General features: G+C 34.4%; 1 protein-coding gene across 1 annotated transcript; it reads left to right on the top strand.

The window, feature by feature from the left end:
• Positions 1 to 20,288: 20,288 nt before the first annotated feature.
• On the top strand, positions 20,289 to 22,776 carry LOC146925128 (putative serine/threonine-protein kinase WNK11). The gene is made up of 3 exons (XM_085710090.1): positions 20,289 to 20,380; positions 20,971 to 21,474; positions 22,115 to 22,776. Exons 1-3 carry the CDS (start codon positions 20,378 to 20,380, stop codon positions 22,523 to 22,525), a joined length of 918 nt encoding a protein of 305 aa, XP_085566216.1. The 5' UTR covers positions 20,289 to 20,377; the 3' UTR covers positions 22,526 to 22,776.
• Positions 22,777 to 26,713: the final 3,937 nt, after the last annotated feature.

Below are 26,713 nucleotides of genomic sequence, written 5' to 3'. Positions count from 1 at the left end.
TTCTTCATCAGCAAAATCAAATTTAATTGGCTGGTAATCATCGAGAGGTTGACAAGCAAGATGCTCAGCAAGGATGCTTCCTTTGATTGCTTTCTGAGCTTTGTACACAATATCATATTCAGACAACAACATTTGCCAACGTGCGATCTTTCCAGTAACAGCAGGCTTTTCAAAGATGTACTTGATTGGATCCATTCGGGATATCAACCAAGTTGTATGATTCACCATATAATGACGCAGGCGTTTGGCAGCCCAAGCTAAAGCACAACAAGTCTTTTCAAGCATTGTATACCGAGTCTCACAGTCGGTGAACTTCTTGCTCAGATAGTAGATAGCATGCTCTTTCTTACCAGTCTCGTCTTGCTGACCGAGAACACAGCCCACTGAATCATCTAACACTGACAAATACATGATCAAAGGCCTTCCTTCCACTGGCGGGATAAGGATAGGTGGCTCCAACAGGTATTCTTTAATGCTATCAAAAGCTTCTTGACATTCACCATTCCATACAACAGGCTGATTCTTTCTGAGCAATTTGAAAATTGGACCACAAGTAGTAGTCATATGAGATATGAATCTTGAAATATAATTCAGACGTCCGAGGAAACCTCTGACTTGCTTTTCAGTTTGAGGGGCCGGCATCTCTCTGATGGCTCGGACTTTGTCAGGATCAACTTCAATGCCTCTTTGACTGACAATGAAGCCTAGCAACTTCCCAGACCTTACACCGAATGTGCACTTGTTAGGATTCAATCGCAGCTTGTATTTTCTCAATCTTTCAAACATCTTTTTCAAATACACAACATGCTGCTCTTCATCACTTGACTTCACAATCATATCATCGACATATACCTCAATCTCTTTGTGAATCATATCATGAAACAGAGTTGTCATACCCCTTTGATAGGTAGCACCAGCATTTATCAAGCCAAACGGCATCACTTTATAACAGAACGTTCCCCACGGAGTGATGAAGGACGTCTTTTCTCTATCTTCGGGAGACATTCGTATCTGATTATAACCAGAGAAACCATCCATGAAGGAGAACACTTTGGATTGAGCAGTACTGTCAACAAGCACATCAATATGAGGCAAAGGGAAGTTATCTTTTTGACTGGCTTTATTCAGGTCTCTGTAATCAACACACATTCGAACTTTCCCATCTTTCTTTGGTACTGGTACGATGTTGGCAATCCACTCAGGGTATTCAGCTGTCATGAGGAAACCTGCATCAATTTGCTTTTGTACTTCAGCCTTGATCTTAAGAGCCATGTCTGGACGAGATCTTCTCAATTTCTGTTTGACAGGAGGACATTCAGGTCTTGTCGGTATCCGATGTTCCACAATCTGGGGATCTAGACCCGGCATATCTTCATAAGACCATGCAAAGACATCTGGATAATCATGGAGAAGCTGAGTGATCTTCTTTTTCACTTCTGGCTCAAGTGCAGCACCAATCTTGATCTCTCGCTTGTTTTCTTCAGTACCCAGGTTAATGAGTTCAATCTCTTCCTGGTGAGGCTGAATGGCTCTTCTTTCTTGCTTAAGCAGTCGAGTGATCTCATATGGTATCCCTTCATCATCATCATCCTCATCTTCAGCTTCATATACAGGGAATTCAAAATTTGGAGGAACCATAGGGTCACTGTGTTCAACGGGTTTATTATGGTTCAATCTGCATAATATGATTGGGATGATTTTAGAAAGAGTTTTTCATGCAGATTTTTGAAATTAATAAGAAAAATACAGATGTTTTGGTTTTTTCTGGCATTACCATTATTTCCAAGAAAAAGGCACTAAAAAGTAAAAAAAAACAAAGAGTCGTGAGAAAAACGACAACTTTTATTGATAACGGCAATGCCGAAACAAACACGCCCTTACAATGATATCACTTTCGCCTTGGGCAGAGCGAAAGGATTGTTATTTTGAAAACAAAAAACACGAGCAACAAGACACATTACATGGAAGCATGCATGACTAAAGGAACATCAATGGCTTCCCAATTTCTCACAGTGCCTCCTGGTATAACAAATGTAGGCACGTGACTTCCTTCAGCAGCATCTTCAGTAATCGCGTTGATGAACCCAGCACTGTAGAAAGTTCCCTTTGAAACAGCAGATGTCGGGGAGAATCCAAGGCCTTCTTTACGCTTGTTTTCCAAAATCTGAATCACTTTGCCCCAGCCAGCAGCTTGCCCTTCTTGACCCGGAGAATCCTGAAGCACTGGCACAATCACACATACATCACTGACGGTCAAGCGTTGGTCATCCATCAGACTCTGGATATCACCCTTCACCACACAACAGCCCATAGGGTTTTGGAGACATTCTGAACAAGAATCGTGATCATGTTTGAACAAAGAAGCCTGGCAGAGCTTGACATGTAGCGGTACCAAGGGAGTAACAACATTGCGGACATCCAACATGGGATCCTCTTGAGGAACGGGGACTCTTTCAAAAGCCTCAATCATGTTGACAGCAGCATGGTTTGGAAGCGGGTTGTCAAGAACATGAGGAGCACTATTCTCAAAAGTCAACCGTCCCTTTTCTATTAGATCTTTCACAATATACTTCAGAGCAAGGCAACCCTCAACATCATGGCCTTGAGCACCCTGATGAAATTCACATGTTAGATCCTGTCGGAACCTGGGAGGCAATGGATTAGGCGGAGGCCTGCCTGGTCTAGTGACACAGTGTCCCTTGGCCAGTAGAGTTGGGAGCAGCTCACCATACCGCATTGGTATTGATGGAAAGGAAGGTTTGGGTCGGGGACCCTGTTGTTGCTGCTGTTGCTATTGAGCAGGAGGCTGTTGTTGCACTTGCTGAGCGATGGCATTGACGGGCACTGGTGGTTGGCCCGGTGGCAGAGGATATTGCTGGTAGAATGGTGGGAAGAAAGGATGCTGAGAGTACTGCATGTAGTGGTAGGGCAGAGGTAATTGTGTAGCCGCTGCAGATGGGTTACCAGACACCATCCCTACATCAGATTCTTTCTTCTTATGATGACCATTACCATACTTCTTTGATGCACTGGTTGAAGACTCACCTTTCTCAAGAACAATAATACCATCTCGGACGGCCTCCTCTAGACGAGTTCCCATTGTGACCATATCAGAGAAGTTGTTTGGGGCAGAGACTATCATTCTCTCCTTATATTCCTTCTTCAGAGTCTTCAGGAATGTCTGTGTTAACTCTTCCTCATCAAGTCGAGGAGAAACACGGGCAGCTGCCCCTCTCCATCTCTGAGCATATTCTCGGAAGGTTTCATCTGATTTCTGAGACAAGGCTTTAAGAGAGTCTCTATTTGGCCTCAGACGGGTATTGAATTCATATTGACTCTCAAAAGCAGCAGCCAGATCCTCAAAAGTATGGATGTTGTCTTTGCTCAAACTAGTATACCAATCTGCTGCATCATCTGTCAAGCTGCTTTGGAAGCAGTGGATCATCAGTGCGTCATTATCTGCGTAGTTAGCCATCTTTCGGACATACCGGATAACATGGTTGTGCGGACAAGAAGTTCCATTGTATTTGTCAAATTCTGGCTCTTTGAATTTCTTAGGAACCTCAAATCGGGACACCAAGCATAGATCACGAGCTTTAGCAGGAGCACCATTGTTTCCTCGGCTAGCCTTGACCTCACGGAGTTCTCCAGCCAACTCCATCAACTGTCTTCTCATAGCTTCCATTGCGGGATCTTGTCCACGCGGAGTATCGACATCAATTACCTGTTGCATAGTGTGTACAATAGGATCGGTAACAACGGCAGTCACCTGAGGCATAGCAGTGGACACAGGAATCTGTCCTTGTCCAGCAAAACCAGAGACACCAGCAGCAGTATTAGGAGAATAGTAAGCTGAGAGACCATAAGGACGCCCATTGGGCATAACAAAACGAGCATCGGTAGCCACAGTAGATAGTGGGATAGACGGAATTGCTTCAGTAGAAACTGGGACAGATGTGGCTGGTTGTTCTTGTGCAGCCAGCAAAGCAGACATAGTGTCATGAGCCTTAGCCAAGTCTTCTTTCATAGCAGCCAATTCGGCACGGAGCCGAGCATTTTCTTCTTCAAAGTTAGCCATGATCCTTCTCTTGTGAAATCTTGTTTGGTGAATTCTATCTGGTTGATACACTTTGCGAGCACGAGCCACTTTTCAGACTGCGGCGGACAAAACCAGGAGGCAGTAAGCACGAGAGAAGCTTTTTGTGACCAATGAATGCATATGATGCATGAAATGTGTAAATGCATATGCAAAAAGATTCTTTTTACGTGTTATCGAAGGGTTTTTAGACAAATTAGAAACTTGTAAACATTACTAAACAACGATTAACATGAACGGGAAACAAATAACCAACATATAGTTTTTACAAGACGATTCCCTTTGAAATGCTAAGCCAAGTGGTAGACTTTAAAATGTAAATCAACACAAAATGGAAATAACAACAGGAAATGGAGATCCTCAAGCATAGGAAGTGGAAGCATCATCCTCAGACTCAGACTCATAGCTGCAGTATCGTGCATAGAAGTCACGGGCACCCCTAGCCCTCTTGGAGTCTCTCATAAGCAACCTATCTTTCTCTTCAATCTCCCTCTTAGCCTTAGCTAACTCTTTCTTCAGTGTCAAGACCTCATGAGTCTTCTGCTCATCCTTTCCATCCAAAGTCATGATCAAGTTCTCAGCCTCATAGTATCTAGCCCTCCACTGATGTTTCTCCCGGCTCTCCATAGCTAGATGCTCCTGATACATCTCCTGGGTAGGTGGGAGTAGAGGCAAAGGCATGGTAGGAACTGATGCAGACACATATCTCATAGGGGGGTAAGGCATACCAATCTCCACAGCTTGGTTTATCACCCACTGTGTATAGGCTTCATGGGCAACACCGGACCTTACACCCATGTGCTTCACCTCTTTCTTCCGAAGCTTGGACCAAGCTCCTATGAAATCCTCTCTTATGCCTGTGGGAGCATTGGAGTAGTGAAAGAAGTAAGGAGCTGTAGCAAGATTGATGGGCTTATCTTTCATCGGAAAACCAAATTGTCGCAAAGCAAGCTCCAGGTTATAGTTGATTCCACCCCGGGTACCAAGAAGAGGTACATTAAGAAACTTACCACCACCAAAGATAATTTCCTTAACCCTAGAAGCGGGAGTGAGCCAAACCACCTCATTAGGAGTGAGAGCCATAATCCTTTGTGAAATAGACCAATTCTCCGGATTGGCGTGGAAAGACTCCGGAAGGTACGAAATAAACCACCTATAGAGGAGAGGCACACAACAAAGAATGTATCCACGACCCTTGCCGGATCGATCATGAATAGCATGGTATGTGTCAGCTAGCAAAGTAGGAACCGGATTCTTGGAGTGGAAGATCATAATAGCATTCATGTCCACGAAGCCATCAAGATTCGGAAAGAGAATAAGCCCATAGATGAGAAGTGCAAAAATAGCCTCGAGAGTGTCTTGACAAGTGGTATTGAGGTTGGCTTTCCCAAGAAGATACTCTGAAGTGAACCCTCGGATGCGTGCCTTAGTGACAAGATTCTTGGAGACATCGGTGGTCTTGAGATGGAGATCTTTAGCAATAACCAATGGAGTAAGAGGATTTTCAGGTCCTGAGAAAGGTATCCCCTTAGCAATAGATAAACCCATCAAGGAAGAATAAGCCTCTAGAGTAGGCACCAACTGAAAGTCGGGGAAAGTAAAGCACCGATACTTCGGATCATAGAATTGCACTAGAGTGTGCACAAGCTTCTCATCCACATTAGTATGGAGAATAGGAAGTAAAGCCCCGTAACGACGTCGGAAACCAGTCGGATCCTCAATCTTGAGTGCCAAATCTCTCAAACTAGCCAAATCCACTTCCTTGAACTTGTAGGACTTAGTCATCTTCATCCCTACAATGTTTACAAATTCAACTTGTCTAAGCCCTTCGATAACAATGCATGGAAAAAGTTTATGCATGTATGCATGTATGCATGAATGCATGATTATGTTCAAGTTCGGAGAAAACATGGTGGGTTGAAGTTCAAAAGACGATGAGTCACGGGTGGACACGGTGTCTGGTAAATCTAGGGCTTTAGGATAATAGTAACCGGGTTCTAAAAAGGTTCCCGAGCTGCAACCTCTCCGACGTATATCGTGGTGTCACGAGACAACACTCGCTCCATGATTATACGTGGAAGGTCTAACTTGAGTGTAGTATCGCGTGACGACTAAAACTCGAGACAACACTCGGTTTAGCCTCCGCACTACATCCTAGAAAATGGCCATGGATGGGTTTGGTCATCTACGGTTCATAGCGTCATAGAGCAATTAGAAGTAAAGTGCCTAAACGCGACAACACGCGCCGACAACATCACCCCCAAAATGCCTCAGCTATGTGGGATTGATCGCATAATCCAAAACACGAGGCAACCCCCGGAATGAATTGTCGATTATATCCCTCCTAAATCCTAAGTTCACTCAGCCCGGGTGCAGGACTTTTGATATTCTCACCCCACACGTTTGCAAGAAATTAAACATTTATTCACATAGAAAAGCAAGTAAAAGAAGCAAGTAAAAAGACAAGCGCAAGCGTGGAAATAAAGACTAGGCGTAACTCTCGAATCTCCCCAGTGAAGTCGCCAGCTGTTTTATCTTGGTTTTCGGGTGTCAAACATTGATTAAGTTTGAACCTTTTAAACCGGTGATATCTTATTTTTTCTTGGGAAGGGAAAAAGTAAGCAAAACCCTTGAGAATCGAGGTCCGGGAGTTGTTTTCGCTACGGGAAGGTGTTAGGCACCCATAACGACTATAGTATCCTATAGGAACCGTCTTTAATTTCTACGCGCGCGCTCTATTTTTAAATGCTATTTTGAAATGTTATTTACACCTAAAGTTTGCTAAGTGAAGAATTGGAGGGAGAAGAATGTTTTTGGATTTTTATTTTATTTGAATTGAAGGAATTTTGTTCCTTGCCTACGTACCCGATTAAGGGATCAAATCCACCGTAGTTCTCTTCCAAAAAATGTTTTTGTTTTTGTTGGTTGATTTTAAGTTTGAAAATTGGATTTTGAAGAATGAGAGAGAGAGGCCTCAAGGGCATGAGATTTAGAAAAGGTGAGGTGGGATTAGTTATTTGCAAAAACAAGTCAAAGTATGATTAAAGTTTATTGAAATTTGATTAAGAAAATGAAAAGAAAAATCAATGGGGTTTTGACCCCAAGGTTTATTGTGAAAAAGATTTGGGTGAAGTTTGTTCATATTTTTTGGAAAATGATTTTTCTAAGTATAAAGCCTAAACATACATTTAAACATACAATCCTAAACATACATCTAAACATGCATATTCTAACTATATAGTGATGTGTGTGCATGTGTCGGTGCTTGTGTCGGTGTACATTATTAGAGTCCATTGTCCTTATTACATCATGCCCTAATTACATTCTATGGCCTCTTTGCCAAGAAATTAAAAGTGGCATAAAAGTAAAGTATTACAAGAATTCCTAAATCTTTACATTCTAATTTTTGCATGAAATTGACACTTAAAGTGCAAGAAATTAGATGAGGAGGAAGATGAAGTGGGAATGCTTATGAAGAATATGAGACATGAAATGAAAGGAGTTAGTAGCACATGACAATATCAAGAAAAATAAAGCAAGTAAAATATTATAACAAAGGCATAGGAATTAGTCACAAAACAAAGCCAAAATAATGCAAACATAGCTAAAATCCAAACACAAAAATGCAAGAATCATAATGGCTAAAAAAATCTCATAATCCAACACATCTTCCAAAGGCATAAACTCAGGGTTTGGAATGAGGATCAAAGCATCATGATAAACTTGACATTTTGAGAGCGAATTTAAGCATATCTACATTATTTATTCGCAAACAAAATTTGCAAAGCAAGCAATTAGACATTATTTACACACATGCAGCAAGACACTCTCAAACCAGTAGCAACGAACTTCACAAAATCATATAACATGTATCCTAATCATTTTCAAGAATTGGAATCGAAATCAAGCAAAATTTTCACAAGTTTTCCACGTAAAAAATCAAGAAACAATGCAAAAAAATGTCACAATATTTTTTATCAAGCTTTTCAGTAAAAAGATATCACAAAACATCACAAAATTACCAAAGAACATGTGTAAATTTTTTTATAGAATTTTCAAGGCGTTTTGATCATAACTAGAGGTGTGAAAAACAAAAGCAGTGTTAAAAATAGTAAAAACTTCCAAGAAAAAGAAATCTGCAGGAAAACAAGGCCCCAAGCCCAATCCAAAGGGAAAAAACGGGTTGGATCCAGGTGACATGGGTCAGGGTCATGGGTTTGGGTAGTGAAATTGAAATAAGTTATCATCTCTTCTTCTCTAACAAACGTGTTCTACTCCTTCTTCCTAAAGTTTGTCTATGCTTTCTTTCACTATATCACTCACCTCCCTGTTTTCTCCATTTTTCATCAATCCACCTTCACATCTAAACATATAGCACAAGACAATTACACATAGCACCAGAATCATGTAGTCTCAACACTTCCCTTCACTTAATCGTCAACAGAAACGTACACAAGCATATGCGCAGCAAACATGAACATTGATGATTCAGATTGAGACTTGAATTCGACAAGCAAATGAAGAACAACGAATCATGCATATGCCAGCAACAAATTGAACTCATAACACAATTACAGGTACAACACAGGTCATGAATCGAATCCAAGAAAGAAAAACGGCAATACCTGAAATGGATCGGAGGTTCGACGGATTGGATGCGGAAAGCTTCACCAAAGCTCAATCTAGGTTCATTCCCTTCGATCTGGATCGTTTATGGCTCAGAAACGAAATCTTTCTTCTTCTTTCTCCGCAGTTTGAACCTTTGAAGCTTCAATTCGTCCTCGTTCTTGGATTCGTGCTTTCAATCTCAGCTTTGTGCGAAATGGCGCGGTGTGTTGTTGAACAGATTCAAAGTTGTTCTTAATCGGTGAATTTTGTGTTATTGGTGGACCGATTCTGTTGCAGTGATTGGATAGTGATTGTGGTTTTTTTGCGGCGGCGATGGTGGTGGAAAGAGCTTGGGAGTGGCGGTTTTGGAGATTGGAGGTGGTGGAGTAGTTTGTTAGGGTGGTTTTTGGTTGTTAGGATCGTTGGAGGTGGTGGTTTGTGGTGGTTAAAGGGTGGAGGTGGAGTTTGTTAGGGTGGAGAGAAAAGGTTGTTATGGTGGAGGCTATGGTGGTTACGGTTGGGAGAAGAGAAGGGAGAGAAGAAGAATTTTTTATTGTTTTCTTTTTGGAATTTTTGTGCAATAATGATTGGTAATGAAAAATTGACCAAGACTTTGGCTTATATAGGGGATGAAAGGGATGCTTGGACCAATGAGGAAATGCCACATGGACTTGACTTGTAACAAACTTTTAAGAACCAATAACATTTGGACACATGGCACTTGGATTCTAACAAACTTAAAAGGGATTAAAACGTAAATAACAAAAGTGCGCGGACTAAAATGAAAATTAAAACTAAAATTGAATTGAAAAAGTAAATTGAAAATTAACGTAAAATGAGACGATTAAAAACAACAAAGCAGATTAAAACGAATCAGAACTATTATGTGAAATGACCAAAACGCCCCTAGGGACTAAAATGACTCGAAACGACTCAAATGCAATTTAAAAAATGATTTTTTAACAAGGGATTAAAGCAAGAGTTTATACAAGCGAATTAAAAGACTCAGAGCCAATTTTTAGAATTTAAACAGGGTTTTAACACATGAAAAGACTAAAACGCCCCTAGGGGCAAAATTGACTCGAAATGACTTTAAATGCAATTTTTGAAATGGATTCTGACATAGAATTGAAATGAAGACTTATTCACACTATTTGAAAAGACTCAAACAAATTTTTAAAGATTGAAAGAGATTTTATCATGGGAAATGACTAAAATGCCCCTAGGGGCTAAACTGACTAAAAAATGACTCAACTGATATTTTTGAAATGAATTTTGTCATGAGACTGAAACAAGGACTTATACAAACCAATTTAAAAAACTTAAACAATTTTCGAGGATTAAAATGAGTTGAATGCAGGAAATGACTAGAATACCCTTTTTCATGAATTTTGCAAACAATATTGAAATAAAATGCAGAGAAAGATGCAATTGATCAGAGACATATCAAATGACTTGAAATGCAAGAAAAGAAGAATTGAGTTGGTATTTTTAGGTCCAAAATTAGGGTATAACAGTGATGTTTTAAAGAATTACTTTGTGATGCCTTTTAGTAAGATGATATGTGACGATGATTGTGACTGCTATATGATGATATATTGCTAAGATGAAATGATGATGTCTATGTATTTGATTGTAAATGTTAAATTATAAGATGTTTATATTGTTAAATGTAATTTATGATTTATGAGCTTAATATTATTGTTTGAGAAATCTCACCCCTTCTGCTTGAAAATGTTGCTCTTCGTATGGGTAACTTGCAGGTAGTCAAGATTAGCTGCGGTCGTGGGTGACTATCTCTCACTGTGTCCTTAGGTGATCTGATACGTAACGGGATGGGGATTTTGATACTATTTTCTGTTCCTTTACGTATTGCCTTTTTGAAGTTTAAGAATTATTATTGAACTAAGAATTTATGAGATCATTTAAGATGAGGCCTGCGTGCCAAGACTATTTTAGATGTTGAATTAACTCCGCTGTGAGATATTAAATAATTTGTTGATTGAATTTGAAGGATAAATATTAATTTATTTCATTTATGATTTTTAAGAAATGTAACATTCCGTTTTGTGATGAAAAACTCTGATAATTGTTATGAAATTTTAACATTGGGAAAACGGGGTGTTACAAAAACAGTTCGGATTATATAATCTGAACTGTATCACCACAAATTTCAAACATGTTTGTAACATGGATAGTTATTTTAGGAAACAATATTAATCTTCCTAACTCTCATCCTTCTATTTTGAGTCATTGTTACATGTTCTTAGTCAAAAATTGTGTTTTCGGGCTACTTGATCGGATTGCTCTGAAACTTCCCCAGAAAATCAGAAAAAATTCAAGGATCTTGACTTTCGTAGAAGCAACTTCTTACGGGACTCCGCCCCTCAAAATCCATAATTCCATCGTTTAGACCCATTTTTAATTTTTATTTTATTTTTCATATTCTTAGAAAAATCCGAAAAAATTTGCATTAGTTTTATTTGATTTTTAGAATTTTTTGGTGGTAATTTTATATTTTTTTGATTTTATTTGACAGGTTTTTAGCATTTTTTTACTTAGTTTTTTTGTTGTTTTTAAAAGCAAAACTCAAAACTGCTGAAATATGAGAGAGTCTGATGGCTGATTATACATAAGAATTGCCCGGATTATAAAATTCGAAATAGTAAACATGAATCCGGATTTTAAAATCCGAACCGCACAACGGCATTTTTGGAAATTTTACAGGGTGCGGGAGAAGGTAATAGGGTGGAAAAAGTAATACTCAAAATATTATTGCTCAATAAACTCCTCAAATTTTTCAAAATATCCAATGAGAATTATGATCAGATTTTACTCAAAGAAAATGTTGATTGGGAGTTACGATTCCAACTATTGAGAAATTTGAAGGGTCTATTGAACAATACACATGATACACTCATGGCCCAAAATATATTAAGGGTTGTATTTTCTATTTCATTATCAGTTGAAATTGTATTTCTTTTAAATTAAAAGGTATTATTACTAAGCAAAAACAAAGATTAAGGAAGCGTGGTGGGTCTATAACTCGCGACCTAAATCTGATACGATGTTGAGAACTACGGTAGATTTTAACAGAGAGAACAATAAAGAGGGAGAAATATGAAATTTGGAGTTGATGAGATGAAATTGATGATAATGTTTGTGTAGAATGCATTTTTATATATTGATTCTAAGGTAACTAATCTAACCAAATAGGAACTAATTATACAAACTTGTAACTACTTTAATCAATATTAAACTGACAAATGCTAACTTGTGCCCTCAAGAGCACATGTTAATGAACTCATTATAGAAATATGCGTATCAAAAGTAATTATAGCAAATCAAGAACTGTGTTGATGGATCTAATGGTAAAAAGACGCATATTGGACTTGGGAGGTTCCAAATTTTGCCCTCACTAATTCCTTTGAAGAGGTTTAAATATAAGTGTTTTATGAGTGGTAAGTATACCCCATCTTATATTGAGATACTATCTCATCACCCTTAGTTTTTTATATGAAAAATAGAAACAAAAGGATAGTTTGAAGCAGGGAGAGATTTAAACATTGATTTCCAGATTTATGAGAAGCTTATTTAAAAATTGCATCGTTCTCCATTAGAGATTTAGGAAAAAAAAATTGACAAACTAATTTCAAATTTGGATTGTTCTCCATTAATTTTCGATTTTGAAATTATAGGAGTTTGTGGTTGGGAGAGGAGGGAAACGGGGGGATACAAATATGCTCTTTATTCGTTTGGAGCTCCATAACATCGAAATTTTCTTACGATTTTTTTTGAAAAGATGATGACGACGACGACAACGCAATGTGGTGGTTGAAGATAAAGAATCATCATAAATTTGTGTCACACCCAATTCACTTCTATGTTCTATCATACCGATTATGTGACATTTTTAAAAAATTAAATTATACAAATGAGTGCCACATCTCTCTTAGCCATATGGACAATACAAACAAAGTGACAAACAATACTAACTTATTGTAACATGAAAGACTAACTTAAAACTTTTTAAATGTAAGGCCGCAACTAAAAATCAATAATAAATGTAAGGGATCAAACATGCAGCTAAGGCAAAAATACAGATCGTGTGAATGACTAACTTGAAACTTTTCAAACTAAGGGTCTAACTTAAAACCTATAAACTTTTTAAACTAAAGGTCTAACTTGAAAACTTTTGGATTTTAGGATCCGAAAGTAGGGCGTGCGAGTAGTCGAGGGGTCGAAAAGATATTCTTCAAGATATATAAAGATTGTGTTTTTTTCTTCATTATCCCTTGAAACTGTATGTGTTTTTCTTCTGAATTACTAGTAAAAAAAATTGTGCTTTCGAATGAGTCATGCATGTGTTTCATTATCTAATTTCTAAGATTATTGTAAGTGTAAGTATTAAATATAGTATTTTGAGAAATAATAAGCCAAATTGTAGATAATACCAAAGTCTAGATAATATCAAACTATATATTTTCATTAATAGAGATAGCAAATTGTTCACAGGAGATAATCAGGATTACATAAAAGGGAGTATAATCCTCAAGAAATCAAGGTTTGTTGGAATTTCCTCAATCTAAACCTCATTAGAATACGCAGGGGCCTACCTAGTTATTATATGAATTTTGCTCTCCACCCAGCACGTTTTGCTCGCACCCTGCAGCCATGCCAATTTTGCCCTTGCGCATGTTAACTAACGCAAGTGTAATACTATGCGTTAGTTAAGTAACGTTGCGTAAGTTAAGATGCGCAAGTGTAAAACTCTACGTGAGTTAATTCGCGCATAGGCATGTATGAAAAAAAACACTGCGTGAGTTAACTCACGCATAGTATTACACTTGCGTGAGTTAACTCACGCACTATTGATATATCAGTACAACATTAAATGTTGTACTGATGTGCATTGAATGCAGTTTGGGTCCAAACCCTAAAGTGCTCGTAATTGAACCTAATTACGTCAGTTTAACAATATTATTGGATAATACGACTTGGTGCATCAAAATTACACCAAAACATCGTTTTTTTTCACAATCACATAATCACACATAACGTTCCAAACGGTCCAAATTACACAAATTCGCCGGTAATGACCCGTAATCATTTAAACACACTTAATGACACGTAAACGATCCAAATTACAAATAATTAGAGACAAAGTAAGTAATGCAAGCAATAATTGGTGTGACATAACCGGCCACCAAAAAAAAAAATTCATTTCATTTAATATATATATATATATATATATAATATTAGTTACATATTGGCCACAAATATACAAATTACATAACCGGCCACCAAAAAATATGTCGGGGTGTAATACCACCAAAAAAATAGGACGAACACCAACCGACCTATAACTTTCCTAACCTATTATAACCTATCTAAGAGGTATAGTGATATTCCTAAATTGCCGTCCTCTTCCATGTACTCCGTCCATTCAAATTCTTGTTCCTTTTTTTGCGGGGTGGGAGTATCACCACAAACAATTGGATTGTGCTCATTTGTTGGTTTCTTTGGCGGCTTAGGCTCCTTAGACATGAGTTCATTGAAAGCGTTTTGTCTATCCAAAAATGCAAAATGCCAATTCTCCGCCTCACCAATCTTGTTGTTCATCCACTCCTTACAACTCGGTTTGAAATTAAAGCTTGGTTTGAAATTAAAGCTTGGTTTGACATCGCCGGAAATTAGTGCTCACCAATTGAATTGGAATTTGGACTTTAAATGGTTTGAAATTAAAGCTTGGTTTGACGTCGCCGGAACCTTCGCCGGAACCTTCACCGGAACCTTCTTTTTTGGCCGGTTTCGGTTCAACGCCATCATCCACGACTTTGTCAACCATCTCCCTAAATATCTATTGAATAAAAAAAATTACAAAGGAAGAAAAAATAAATTACTTGCGGAACAAGCTAACCAAGAACAAAAGTGGCGCAAAAAATTCAAAAAAACATGGCTGCACAGTGGCATGACTTAAGTCACGCAGCACTAATGCACTTGCGACAGTTAAGTCGCGCAACCAAGTTAACCTGCGCAAGTTAACTTGCGTACCATGCCCTACTCCCTACGAAAAACAGACGAACCAAGCAGGTAAACCAGCAAAATGAGATGAGTTTAGATGGTACAATACCTGATAATTGATGCTTGATGAGCGTAGAAACTTGCTTCCTAACGATTTGCAATGATTTAGGATGATGATTTTGACCCAAAAAATCGCACTTTTTGGGTTTTTGAAGGTGGAGGGAAAGAAAATGGTGGTTGGAGTTCGGACTGATGGGTTTTGTTCAAAAACAGGAACACTGCGTGAGTTAACTTACGCAGCGTGAGTTAACTTGCGTAGCGCATGTTAACTTGCGCAAGGGCAAAATTGGCATGGCTGCAGGGTGCGAGCAAAACGTGCTGGGTGGAGAGCAAAATTCTTATTATATGGACCACACCATTGTTCTTTCTATTTTCATGAAAAATTGTGCTATAGTTTCTACTCTCACCCCTAACATTCCTAAAAAGAATGTGGTTTGTTTGAATTATACAATTTTTTTTTTAAATCTTGAATTATACAATTCAACTGTATTATAAAACAGACTAAAAAGTATTTTTAAGTAATAAATTAATTTTTATTTTTAGATGTCAACCCTCAGGTTTTTACATTTCAATCGGAATGTAAATAAAGTGTGTCAATAATTGTTCCACCAAAGAATCAAATTAATTTGGAATTTCCTGAAAGATTTGTCTTTTAGTGTAACTTATTAACCACTTGAGCTAAAATGTTTTGTTAAATAAATCTATGTTTTGATAATAAACAAGTAAAAAGTTAAATATTCAAAAAATGAATTCAAAATTCTCACCTCATAATGTTATTAGAGGTTTGAATTGACTTCGAAATAATTTGTTTATATGGAAAAATCATATAACGTGTTTGTAAGTTGTTCTAAGATTATTTTAAAACATTCTACATGATAATTTATGAAGAACAACTCATATATTAAATAATTTTTTTTTTGACTAAATGCTGGTTTTCATTGTCTAAATAACTTATACTAAAGCACTTATATAATAACTGTTTATCCTATAAACATTTAGTTAAATTGATTATCCATGAGCTTTGCACTATTTCTCGTATCTTATTTTACATTTTTATTTTCAAACATCTGGTTACAAGGAAAATATACTTTGATAATCCACATATCAATCAAGAGATAATTAAAATTTAACTAAAAATTGTTTCGATTAAGATTCAAACATATGTTCTCTAAAATAATTCCTCCTTAATTGAAACTAATTATTAATTAAGTTAATAGTTCAATCGCTGATTTCTAACCAACTTTATCTTATAAGTAAATGAGAATAATATAGAATATTTTGCTACACCTGTCCATGTTAACATTCAAATCCTTAAGGTGTCAAGTGCTAATTAATAACACCAATCATACAAATCAGGGTTACTAATGTAATTTGTTTATTGAACAACAAAGTAGGAGATAATGCTTTCATAAAAAAACGAAGTGGTTCAAAAATGAAGTTATATTGGTTTATATTTCTTTTTATATATATCAATAAAATTCAAGTTTTTATTCAAAAAAATGGTCAATGTTTAGTATTATTAGTTTTTATGTTGGTGATGAAGATCAAATTCAAAACCAACTTATCACTCTACTCTTTAACTTTCAGCTACCAAATCATCTTTATATGGATCCTTTTTAATAAAATTCAAGATTAATCTCATCTCACATGCTTAAAAAATCCAAATATGTTTCACTTAACATAACATATGCCTGCTTGGAAGGATAACTTCGGCCCTAACAACATAGTTATATTTGAAATAGAGTCTTGAATTGAAAGTGATCCTACACTTTTCTTCTCCTTGGTACCTACGTAATTCATGGCTTCCTCATGCATGTTGAATTGTTGAAATGATTCACCATATATATGGTACATCTAGAAAATATATAATTTTATTAACAGAAAATATGTACGTAGCTTTACTTAAATGAGAATGTTATAGACAAAATTATGAGTTTAATTAGTATGTACCAACAATATAATTTTTTACTATATCATAAGATAGTTTTCTCTTCCTCTTCATAAGATAGTTTTCTCTTCCTCTCTTTGCATATATTCAAGCTCTTATAATAATAATAATTTATTTTATAGTTTTGTTTATAAAAATCAAATCACAAAAGTAATGTAAAAATCTCATGAAAAGAAATCGATTAGCGTACAATTGCATCTCACAAAAGCGTGAGGCGGTCATATATGACTCAATAATAACTCAAACTAAAAATAGCATTTCCCTTTAAAATATGGCATTTTTAAAAGGAAAATCACATTATTCTTACGTGAGAAACCATGAGGCCCATATGGAACAGAAAAGTATATATTAATATTATTAATATGTCCAAATACATGTGATCTTTCCTATCTTCACAAGAAGCACACACAATTTCTGGTAAGATATATATTTCACTTCATCAAACAAGAACAAAAAAAAGTTATAAAACTTTATAGGAAATATAGTTGTAAAGCTAGCAACTAATAATTAATGTGTTTTCTTTTCAAGATATTCGATCTAACTATAAAATGCGTATAAAAGGAAAAATGTATAGAGCCAGCAATGATTTTCACATGACTCTAGTATCATAACAAAATACTATGCTTATCGTCAAAAACAAAGTATTATCCTTAGTATAGCTGCAAATTAAAGCCAACTTGTTCTTATCACATGTTCCTTCGTGTATGCATAAATCCATGCAAACCAAAAGATAAGGCCATAATCAGAAGAGCCTCCAAACAATACATTTGATATATTTTCATATAATGAAAACAAATAAATTAACTCCTAAAAAAAAAAATTAATATTCGTTTTTCTTTATACATAAAAAACCAACTTATTGTTCATTCCATGCAAACCAAAAGATAAGGCCATAATCAGAAGAGCCTCCAAACAAATTTTCATATAATGAAAACAAATAAATTAACTCCTAAAAAAAAAATTAATATTCGTTTTTCTTTATACATAAAAAACCAACTTATTGTTCATTATTATAGTGTGGGGGATGTACACATGATAGCTCTATCTAAAGTATTTTATATTACACTTACCTCCGTTTATCACAATCCATCTCCTAAATTCATGTCCCCATTAAATATTTTTTTGTTAACATTCTCGTTCTCAGGGGAAAGAGCCCCTGACAATCTGATAATCTAAGTTCGATTTGGAAGTAATTAAAGTTTGATTAAGAATTGTTTTATTGATGAATCGAACTCATGAACATTTCGTCTTTAGTGGAGCTCATTAACCACTTAAACACAATTTCCTCGGTTATGTTCACATTATATAGATTTAAATTCATGCATATCTTTTTTTCATAATTTCAAATACATCGCCTGTGCCCTTCAAAAATGAAAATATCGCCTCTTAAATATATCTTAACCTCTTCCTTTAAATTTTATTTTTTTATTTAAAAATCTATTTCTTTAAATTTCAAACATACCATACCAAAAAAAGGTAATCACTTCTAGATAGATGCTTAACCCTTAAGCACTTGGTTTAAGGTTGATGTATATCGAAAAATATTTGTCGAAAGATGTCAATCTTTAAATTTTATCTATCTCAAGAAGATTAATTTGTACAATTGCTTGTGAATGATAATTTTAGTGGGGATGAGTAACTCACTTGATTGAACTAGCTACGAGATTAAAGAAGTTAAAAGTAAGGGTTTCGGTCATGACAAATAAAAAAATACTAACACAAAGACTAATATATTGAAATTTGTCATTTAAAAAAGAAAAGAATAACACTTTTGGTTAAAAAAAGGTCTTGCTAACAAATGATTTAAAATTTTAAAAAAGAAAATAATTTATAAGCTTTATGTAAAAATGATTATATTTTAAAGTTTTAATTCATCGAACACACCATTTATTTTTCTTCGGACTTTTGAAAGACACTTGATAACATTTCGTAAAAAAAAATAAAAGTAATCATTTGATTGATCATGTCACAACAACAAAAAAGTGATTCTTGAGCAACAAAATCAAATTGGTTCGCCACCTTTTTTTCTTTCCAATATTTTTCTCTTTAGATGGCAAGCAAGCACAAACCAGTTGTTTGTTGCCTGGTCCCAGGAAGCATGCACTTTCTTCCCTACTAGCTGGAATAAAGGTTGAAGCATCTCTTTCATTTTAAAAAGGTTGAAGCTTCATCAAATTTTGTCCTTTCCTCCACTTTAAGGGTATGTGTCCCACACGCGCTGTCACCAGTGGCTGCACACACGTTGACCCACTAAAACCTCCAAGAAAAATAGAATAGCTTTAATTTTTGTTTTTGTAGTATTTGACTTTGCTTTATTTATTTATACCCATTCCAAGAAAGTAAAAATAGTTCAAAAATTGATATGACTAAACGTGTATGCATCAAATTCAATCACTAACAAGTTACAACAACCAAAATTCAACAACGCGTGGATCAAATCAAATTCCCAATTACAGAACTTACCATTACCAACCCAATTTGTTTTTTTCCCCTACAATAATGGCATTTTGTTTTTTATTTAAAAATACTAGGAAAATCAATCTTTTAATCTATTTTAGGAAAAAGTACAAATCTCTTTATAAAAATTGTTTTTCATTACTCTAATGTAACTAATATCAATCTTTTATGAATTCTATCGGTCTTTTTTAATGAATATATATGCAAAAGAAAATCATATTGAAACCAAATCACCACTCAAGAAAGGTTGAGTCATTCGGAATAAATGAGATAAACTCCAATAACATGATAAACAAAACTTCGAAACACGTCACATATATAACATCTCAACCAAAGATAACAATGAAAAAAAACCAGAAATTGAGTTTAATTAATAACAAAGATTTTTGGCTTGTTCAAAAAAAAAATAATAACAAAGATTAGTTTGCTACATTTAAAATTGAAAGATGTATCATTTACTAACAATGTCTAGAATATTAAGTTCAATGAATGAACTTGTTGTAAACCTAAATAAAATCCACGAGTTAAAATAACAATTTTTTTCTAAGGAACAAAAAAATTATATCTCAATTTCTTTAAAAAAAATTGTTAAATCATAGATGAATAATATTATTTTAGAGTAAGAATTTAATTTATATATTGAACTTGTAAATTTATTTATTTTTGGTCAAGTAATTATTCTCTTTACTAATGTCTAACAATTATAATTATATCCTTAAAAAAACAATTATAATTATAATAGTGTTTGATGGTATAAATCTTTTATTTTTTTCAGATCAAAATTAATTAATCTCTAAAAACAAACCTTCCAAAACAAATAATATTTTCAAGTGTATAACAAACAATTCCATGCTTCAAAAAAAAAAAATTCCTATATCTTCGGTCAACCAATTTTTTTTTTATTAGATTGGTCAAACAAAATTAATTAGTATATAAATTTATTTAACAAAAATAATAAATATAAAAGGAAGTTCCATAAAATGATGAAAAATAAAGATAAGAAAACCGTTGAGATATTATCGTAAATATTAAATTGTTTCAACTTTGGCTCCTTGATTTCATTATAAATACTCACATACATTCACCAGCAAATTTCTCTTTCTCTCTCTAAAGAGCTTTCTCTTTACCGCCGAAAGTTCCAGACTTTCATCTTCTGCTTTTCTGGGCCTCATCCATATTCATTCATGGTAATCATCATCTTCATCTAGCTCCATTTTTTTTTTCATTATGTTCTATCATAATTTTTTTGTTAATTGTTTCAAATATTCACATAATTCCATTAAATTTTCAAGTCTTTTTTTGCTTTTAGGTGTTACTTAATTACTTAATAACTTAATTATTCAGTTTCATAATCTTTGCTTCTGAATTTTAATTATATCATAAGTTACTTCATGCTTTTAGGTGTTACTAGTAGTCTAATACATCACATGCATGAAGTTTTTTTTTTTTGTTTATTTTGTTCAAATTTTCATTGATTAATTTTCCATCTAAGAGGAAAATATTATGCATCTAATATTTACTTCTGTTTCCTTGTTATTTGATTCCTTTCCCTCCCACAAAATTGAGTAACATACTGAATTTGTTTTCTCATAAATGAAAAATCTCTATAACTAGTTTTTTCACAATGATTTGATTTGATTTTGTTGTTTAATTTTTTTTTTTTGTTGATGATTTCTACATTCAGATCAGCTTAGTGTGTTTATAACAACTAATATACTAACCTCTGTCTATGAAAAAAATGTTCATAACTAACTTTGTATGATCATTGTGGTAATAGATGCCGAGTGTTAACTCCGGTTCATCCGACAAAGACTCGGAGGCATTTGCAGAAACCGATCCAACTGGTCGGTATGGTAGATACCCTGAACTATTAGGATGTGGTGCTGTGAAGAAAGTGTACCGTGCATTCGATCAAGAAGAAGGAATTGAGGTAGCATGGAACCAAGTGAAGCTAAGAAATTTCTGCGATGAGCCTGCTATGGTAGAGAGGCTTTATTCAGAAGTGAGGTTATTGAGAAGCTTGACAAACAAAAACATCATTGAACTTTATAGTGTTTGGAGCGATGATCGAAACAACACGCTTAATTTCATCACCGAGGTTTGTACAAGTGGGAATTTGAGAGAGTATAGGAAGAAACATAGACATGTTTCTATGAAGGCATTGAAGAAATGGTCAAGGCAGATTTTGAAAGGGTTGAATTATTTGCACACTCATGAGCCTTGCATCATTCATAGAGATCTCAATTGCAGTAATGTGTTTGTTAATGGGAATGTTGGCCAGGTAATTTTCCATTCCAATTCTGTTTTTCTTTCTTTCAGTCATATTTTGCTTGATTGATAAGTTGATAATTGATATGTTATTTTAAACTCCTTGTAGTTTTTGTTTCTGTGAGATCTAAGCTAGGCAAAATAACCAGATTAGTAGATTAATATTATTGTTTATAGAATAAAAAAATTGATAACTCTATGTTTTTTTATTTGTTCAGTTGTATTACTCTACCAATTTTCAACATCAATGACCTATTTGATTCCAATACTTTAGGTTGAATGCGTGTTAGAGTGCCCGAAACCTCTACTACACACGCACATTCTATTCAAATATCGAATGAAATATAAAAATTTGTTTTCCCTTCGCAACGTGTTGCAATCACAGCATGGACACGTAACCGAGACTTCCTATCGGCTAGGTATAAAAATGGACATGCCACAAATTGATTACATTGTTTTCAGCTTTTCGGTTTTAGATAAGAATATAGGAATCCTGATTTTCAATTTTGTCTTGTATAAATGATGTCCTACATTTTGGACATGACCGATGTGTGTCGTCTACGTGTTTGTGCTTGTGATTCAGTCATCGTGTATAGGTTATGCTTTCCCAAAAAGTATTATTAACAAATTTTGTTTCATTCCATGGCTAACAGGTTAAGATTGGTGACTTGGGCTTAGCAGCAATTGTGGGGAAGAATCACATTGCACACACAATTCTTGGCACACCAGAGTTTATGGCTCCAGAATTATACGACGAAGACTACACAGAATTGGTGGACATATACTCATTTGGTATGTGTGTATTAGAAATGGTGACATTGGAAATTCCTTATAGTGAGTGTGACAATGTTGCCAAAATATACAAGAAAGTTTCTTCTGGGATAAGACCTGCTGCAATGAACAAGGTCAAAGATTCAGAGGTAAAGGAATTCATTGAGAGGTGTCTTGCTCAGCCAAGGGCTAGACCTTCTGCTGCTGAGCTTCTTAAAGATCCTTTCTTTGACGAACTTGTTGGTGACGATGAAGACGAAGACGACGAAAATGATTATGTTAATTCATACTAAACTAAAGTACTAAATAGTCCTTTATGTGATGATTTTTATAATTCAATGTCTTAGTTTTTAGTTTATATGTAAATTTGCAATTTGGGGCAGGGCTATATGGTATGCTTTGTTTTGATTTTTTTTCCCCCTTTGGATATGGCTGAATATTGAAGAGGGCTTAATTGGGGATGTTGTCATTTTGTACATAGGAGATTTTCTTCAACAGTTGTGAAATGTGAAGCATATATATTGAATGATGATTCCATATTAAATGTTCTGATTTTGATCCTTCACAATGCATGCATCAAACCAACCAACCACTTGAGAAGTCGGTGGTTATGTAAATTACATATCAAACAAAATCAGTAATCAAGAAATTAATTGATAGGTGCCAAAATTTGAAAACAAAATGTACTAATGTCTCTTAAATGTAATAATCTTATAAAGGAAGGAAAAATTTGATTTTCACCTTTGAAAAGTGACAGCTACTACTTACTTAAGTATAATGATATTTATCCATGTGTATAATGATATTTCTTTTCATAAAAGCAAAACCTCTTTCTTAATTTTTCTTTTTGGTAGTGAAACCTCTTTCTTAAGTTTTACCAAACCAAACAATGGTTTTAAATTTGTCCTGAAAAATAAAATCACAAGGAATGTATTTGGAGATCCAAAGAGTGTTTGTTATATGATTTATTTCTGTCATTGTCACCCTCAATTATGAAAATGAGATTTTGAGGCAATTTGAAATAATGTGAGTGGGAAAAAGGTTTTATTTGTCATTTAATATGAAGTCAAAGAAATCAGGGAAGTCAAAGGTTTGAATGCAAATTGGCAACATAGTACTATATGTTTGGAGGCCAGCCAATAGATGGAAATTTCAATGACCATAATGGTGATGAGTTGTTCATATTTTTAAAATTTGGATAAACGTCTATTGGAGTAAAGCTAAGGTTAGCTTAATAATGAAGAAAAATGTGTGTGAACTAGTACTATAAATAAATAGTATAAATGGCCATGTAGACTTGCATCGTGCAACCCCACTCCATTTTGTTTGGAAATTAATTATAGTGGTCACCCTTTGATTGTGCCACCTATTTTTTCCCCTTAAAGCAATAGGCAAATTAGACATTGACTTTAATATTTTGCCAATCATGGTTGGTCGGTTGTCAATATGAAGGAAAAAATTGAAAGGAAAAAAAAAGATAAAAGGGGAAAATATTTTATTATAAAAGATAAAAGAAAATAATGGTAAGTTCATGGAATGTAAATTGTTTTTTTTAAAACAATTTAATTACAAACATTTAATTACTATATTTTTCATTTTTTTTAAATATATAAATTACTATATTTTTCATGAAATCAAACATGCAAGTGCATAACATAAATTACAATTATTTTATCATAATTTTATTGAGTACTATTTTTATTATTTGTTAATGATTGGTAGCGAACCTAGATTGAAAACTTTAGAAACGTATGAATGCATAAGGATGACAGTCGTTCAATTGAGGAGATGGTGTACATTCAGACATCCAAACGATCAAGTCATTTAAGAGATGTGAGTATGAGGTTTTTAGATAATATGTTACTAGTTCTAAGTCACGTGTTAACTTATAAATAAGAGAGATTAGATTTTTCATATAACATAATTGGACAGCTGTTCTCGGAGACAGTTGTTAACTGATCGTGATGTAGCCGATCTTTATCTTTAGGTCCTGATTTTGTCCTCAAACTTGCTTACATGGGGGTTTGTTTTCTTGGTGGTGGTGATTGGCATGTTGGATTGAGCTAGACGCATTCAAGAACAGTTAATAATCTTGTAATAAAAGTTAAAATTTCTCACAACTTGGATTTAGTTTTTCTCATTTTGGTCCAAAATCAAACACACATTAGAAATAATGCAAACTTACCAAAATCAACCCCATTTTTTCACATTATTTATCGATTTGAATTCGTGTGACTACCCTACATGGAATCATATAAAACAGAGCAATTGGAGATAATAAGACAAAGAAGGTGGTTAAACCGTTTAACACGTTTGGGCCAACTTCGAAGGAAGATTGCCAATGCCAATAACATCATGACAGGTAAAAATAATGTTTTTTTTTTTTAAAGAATGTAAAAATAATGTTAAATTTGAATTTCGTTGTGTTTGATGTGGAAATAGTGTAATCTTTTTATTTTACGGAAAATAGTCTAACTTTATGATAATATCGCACGTATATTAATTTAATGTATTCTTGCTTCTTATCTCCTTCAGCTCATGTTAAAATATAACGACAGATTTGACCCAAAAAAAGGAAGAAAAAATAAGGTGGAAAAGTCAAAGGAAATTTTTATCTCCAATGATTGGGTCCATATATATAAAATTACATATGGCATGTGGTAGATGGTAACGCTATCACTAGTCTTTGAAGATCATAAGCATATTTGCCAAAAAGATATAGTTTTCAAAGGTAAACTGGTAGATGTTTTGAAATTTGGTTGGGTATCAAATACCCTATATGTAAACTTCGTTCAAAAGTTGAGTTTATTTTAATATAAATTAATATAAAACTATGTTATAACATTGAATGATTAGATGATGAATACATATAGAATCAAATTATAAGGATACTTTGTTTTTTGGCTAAAAATTATAAGGATTTAGAGTGTTCACATTTTACAAATGCGAAACATTTTATGTTATGATGACTAATATAAAAGGTCACTATATCAATAAATTACAACCTTTTATGTCTAGAAGTCCTAACTCAACTGACAAATGCCGAAATTGTAACGCTGGACGTCGTGACCCGGGTTTCAACCCGGAGCCTCACAATTATGTGTGAGTTTAATTTCAGTGGATTACCACTTCATCTAAGACAAAAAAAAAATTACAACCTTTTATTTCAAAAATAAAATAAAAATTACAACTATACTATCTTTTTAAAAGAGATCACACTATCTAGTTTTAACGTCTGGTTTCTCTATTTATGCTAAATTGAAATTTTAGTCCCCCATTTCTAAAGTCACCATTTTGGTCCTCTCTTAATATATACTTGTTGAATTTTGTTTAGTCCCCTATCATTTTTGGTGATTTATCACTCTCATCAACTGGCACTTATGTGGCATGTGGGTGTTGGTTTTCTTAATTTCTATGGCATTTATAATAATTAATTCATGAGCTATGCTATTTCAAGCGAAGGAAATTATCACGAGCTCTTCGCATCATGGAATACATGGGGGGTTACAAAATAAAGAGGTGGAGGAGAGGTTAGTAAGTGACAAGCATCATGAAGTTGTCGCAATTGGAATTTTCGATGGATGTAGCATTCCCTTAATATATACATAATAAAAATTAATTGATTATTAAAAAGAGAAAATACCTCTTTCTGGAAGAAGAGCCGTCTTTGAGGCTTGTTCTTCATATGAACTTCTTGTTGTGGTTGAGTTTTCGAAGAAGAGGAACAACAACAACGAGTTAAAGAAGAACAGGACGAAGAAGAAGACAACTACTCTTTCTTCTCTTTTTTTGCAAGTTTAGAGGAGGAGGACAACTTGAGGAGGAGGAGGAGGAGGAGGACAACAGTTTAAGGAGTTTGAGGTTATGAGATCAAACTTAGACGAAAGAGTAAAATATTAATTTAACAATTAATTACTAATATTTTTCATTCAAAAATAAATAAAAACTACCATATAGGCCAAGAAAGAGTATGAGAAATTATAACTGAAATCATTAAGAAATATTTAGGTGGTCCATGATGATAAAATATATTTTTTGAGAGGAATAATTATAGAATATTATATAGTAGAATCCCTTAAAAAAATTATATAGTAGAATAAACCATCAATTTACTATCTAAATTATTAATCTCTCTCCAATTTAACCCTTAAACTACAAAATCCATCAATTTAATTGTAAAGTATATTAAAATCCGTCAACTTAGGCCCTCACATATCAATATCATAAGAGGATTTTGTATAGTTTAAAGAATACTTAATATATTTCTATTGTTGTATTAAAAAAAATATTTTTATAGTTTAAAGACTAAATTGAAGAGAGTGGTAGTTTATGGAATAAATTGATGATTTGTTCTATGTCGTATTTTGATGTATGTAGCCGATATTCCGCCCAATAAATAAGGTAATATTTTAAAAAAAAATGTTGGATAAGGTAATAACTGTTTGTTGTTTGTATGATCATATCATTGTGAGGAATATATA

This window comes from Medicago sativa, chromosome 5, assembly GCF_051527215.1.
Source record: "Medicago sativa cultivar Bolivia chromosome 5, Bolivia_mono, whole genome shotgun sequence".
Lineage (NCBI taxonomy): Eukaryota > Viridiplantae > Streptophyta > Magnoliopsida > Fabales > Fabaceae > Medicago > Medicago sativa.
This window is presented reverse-complemented; position numbering and strand designations above follow the sequence as displayed.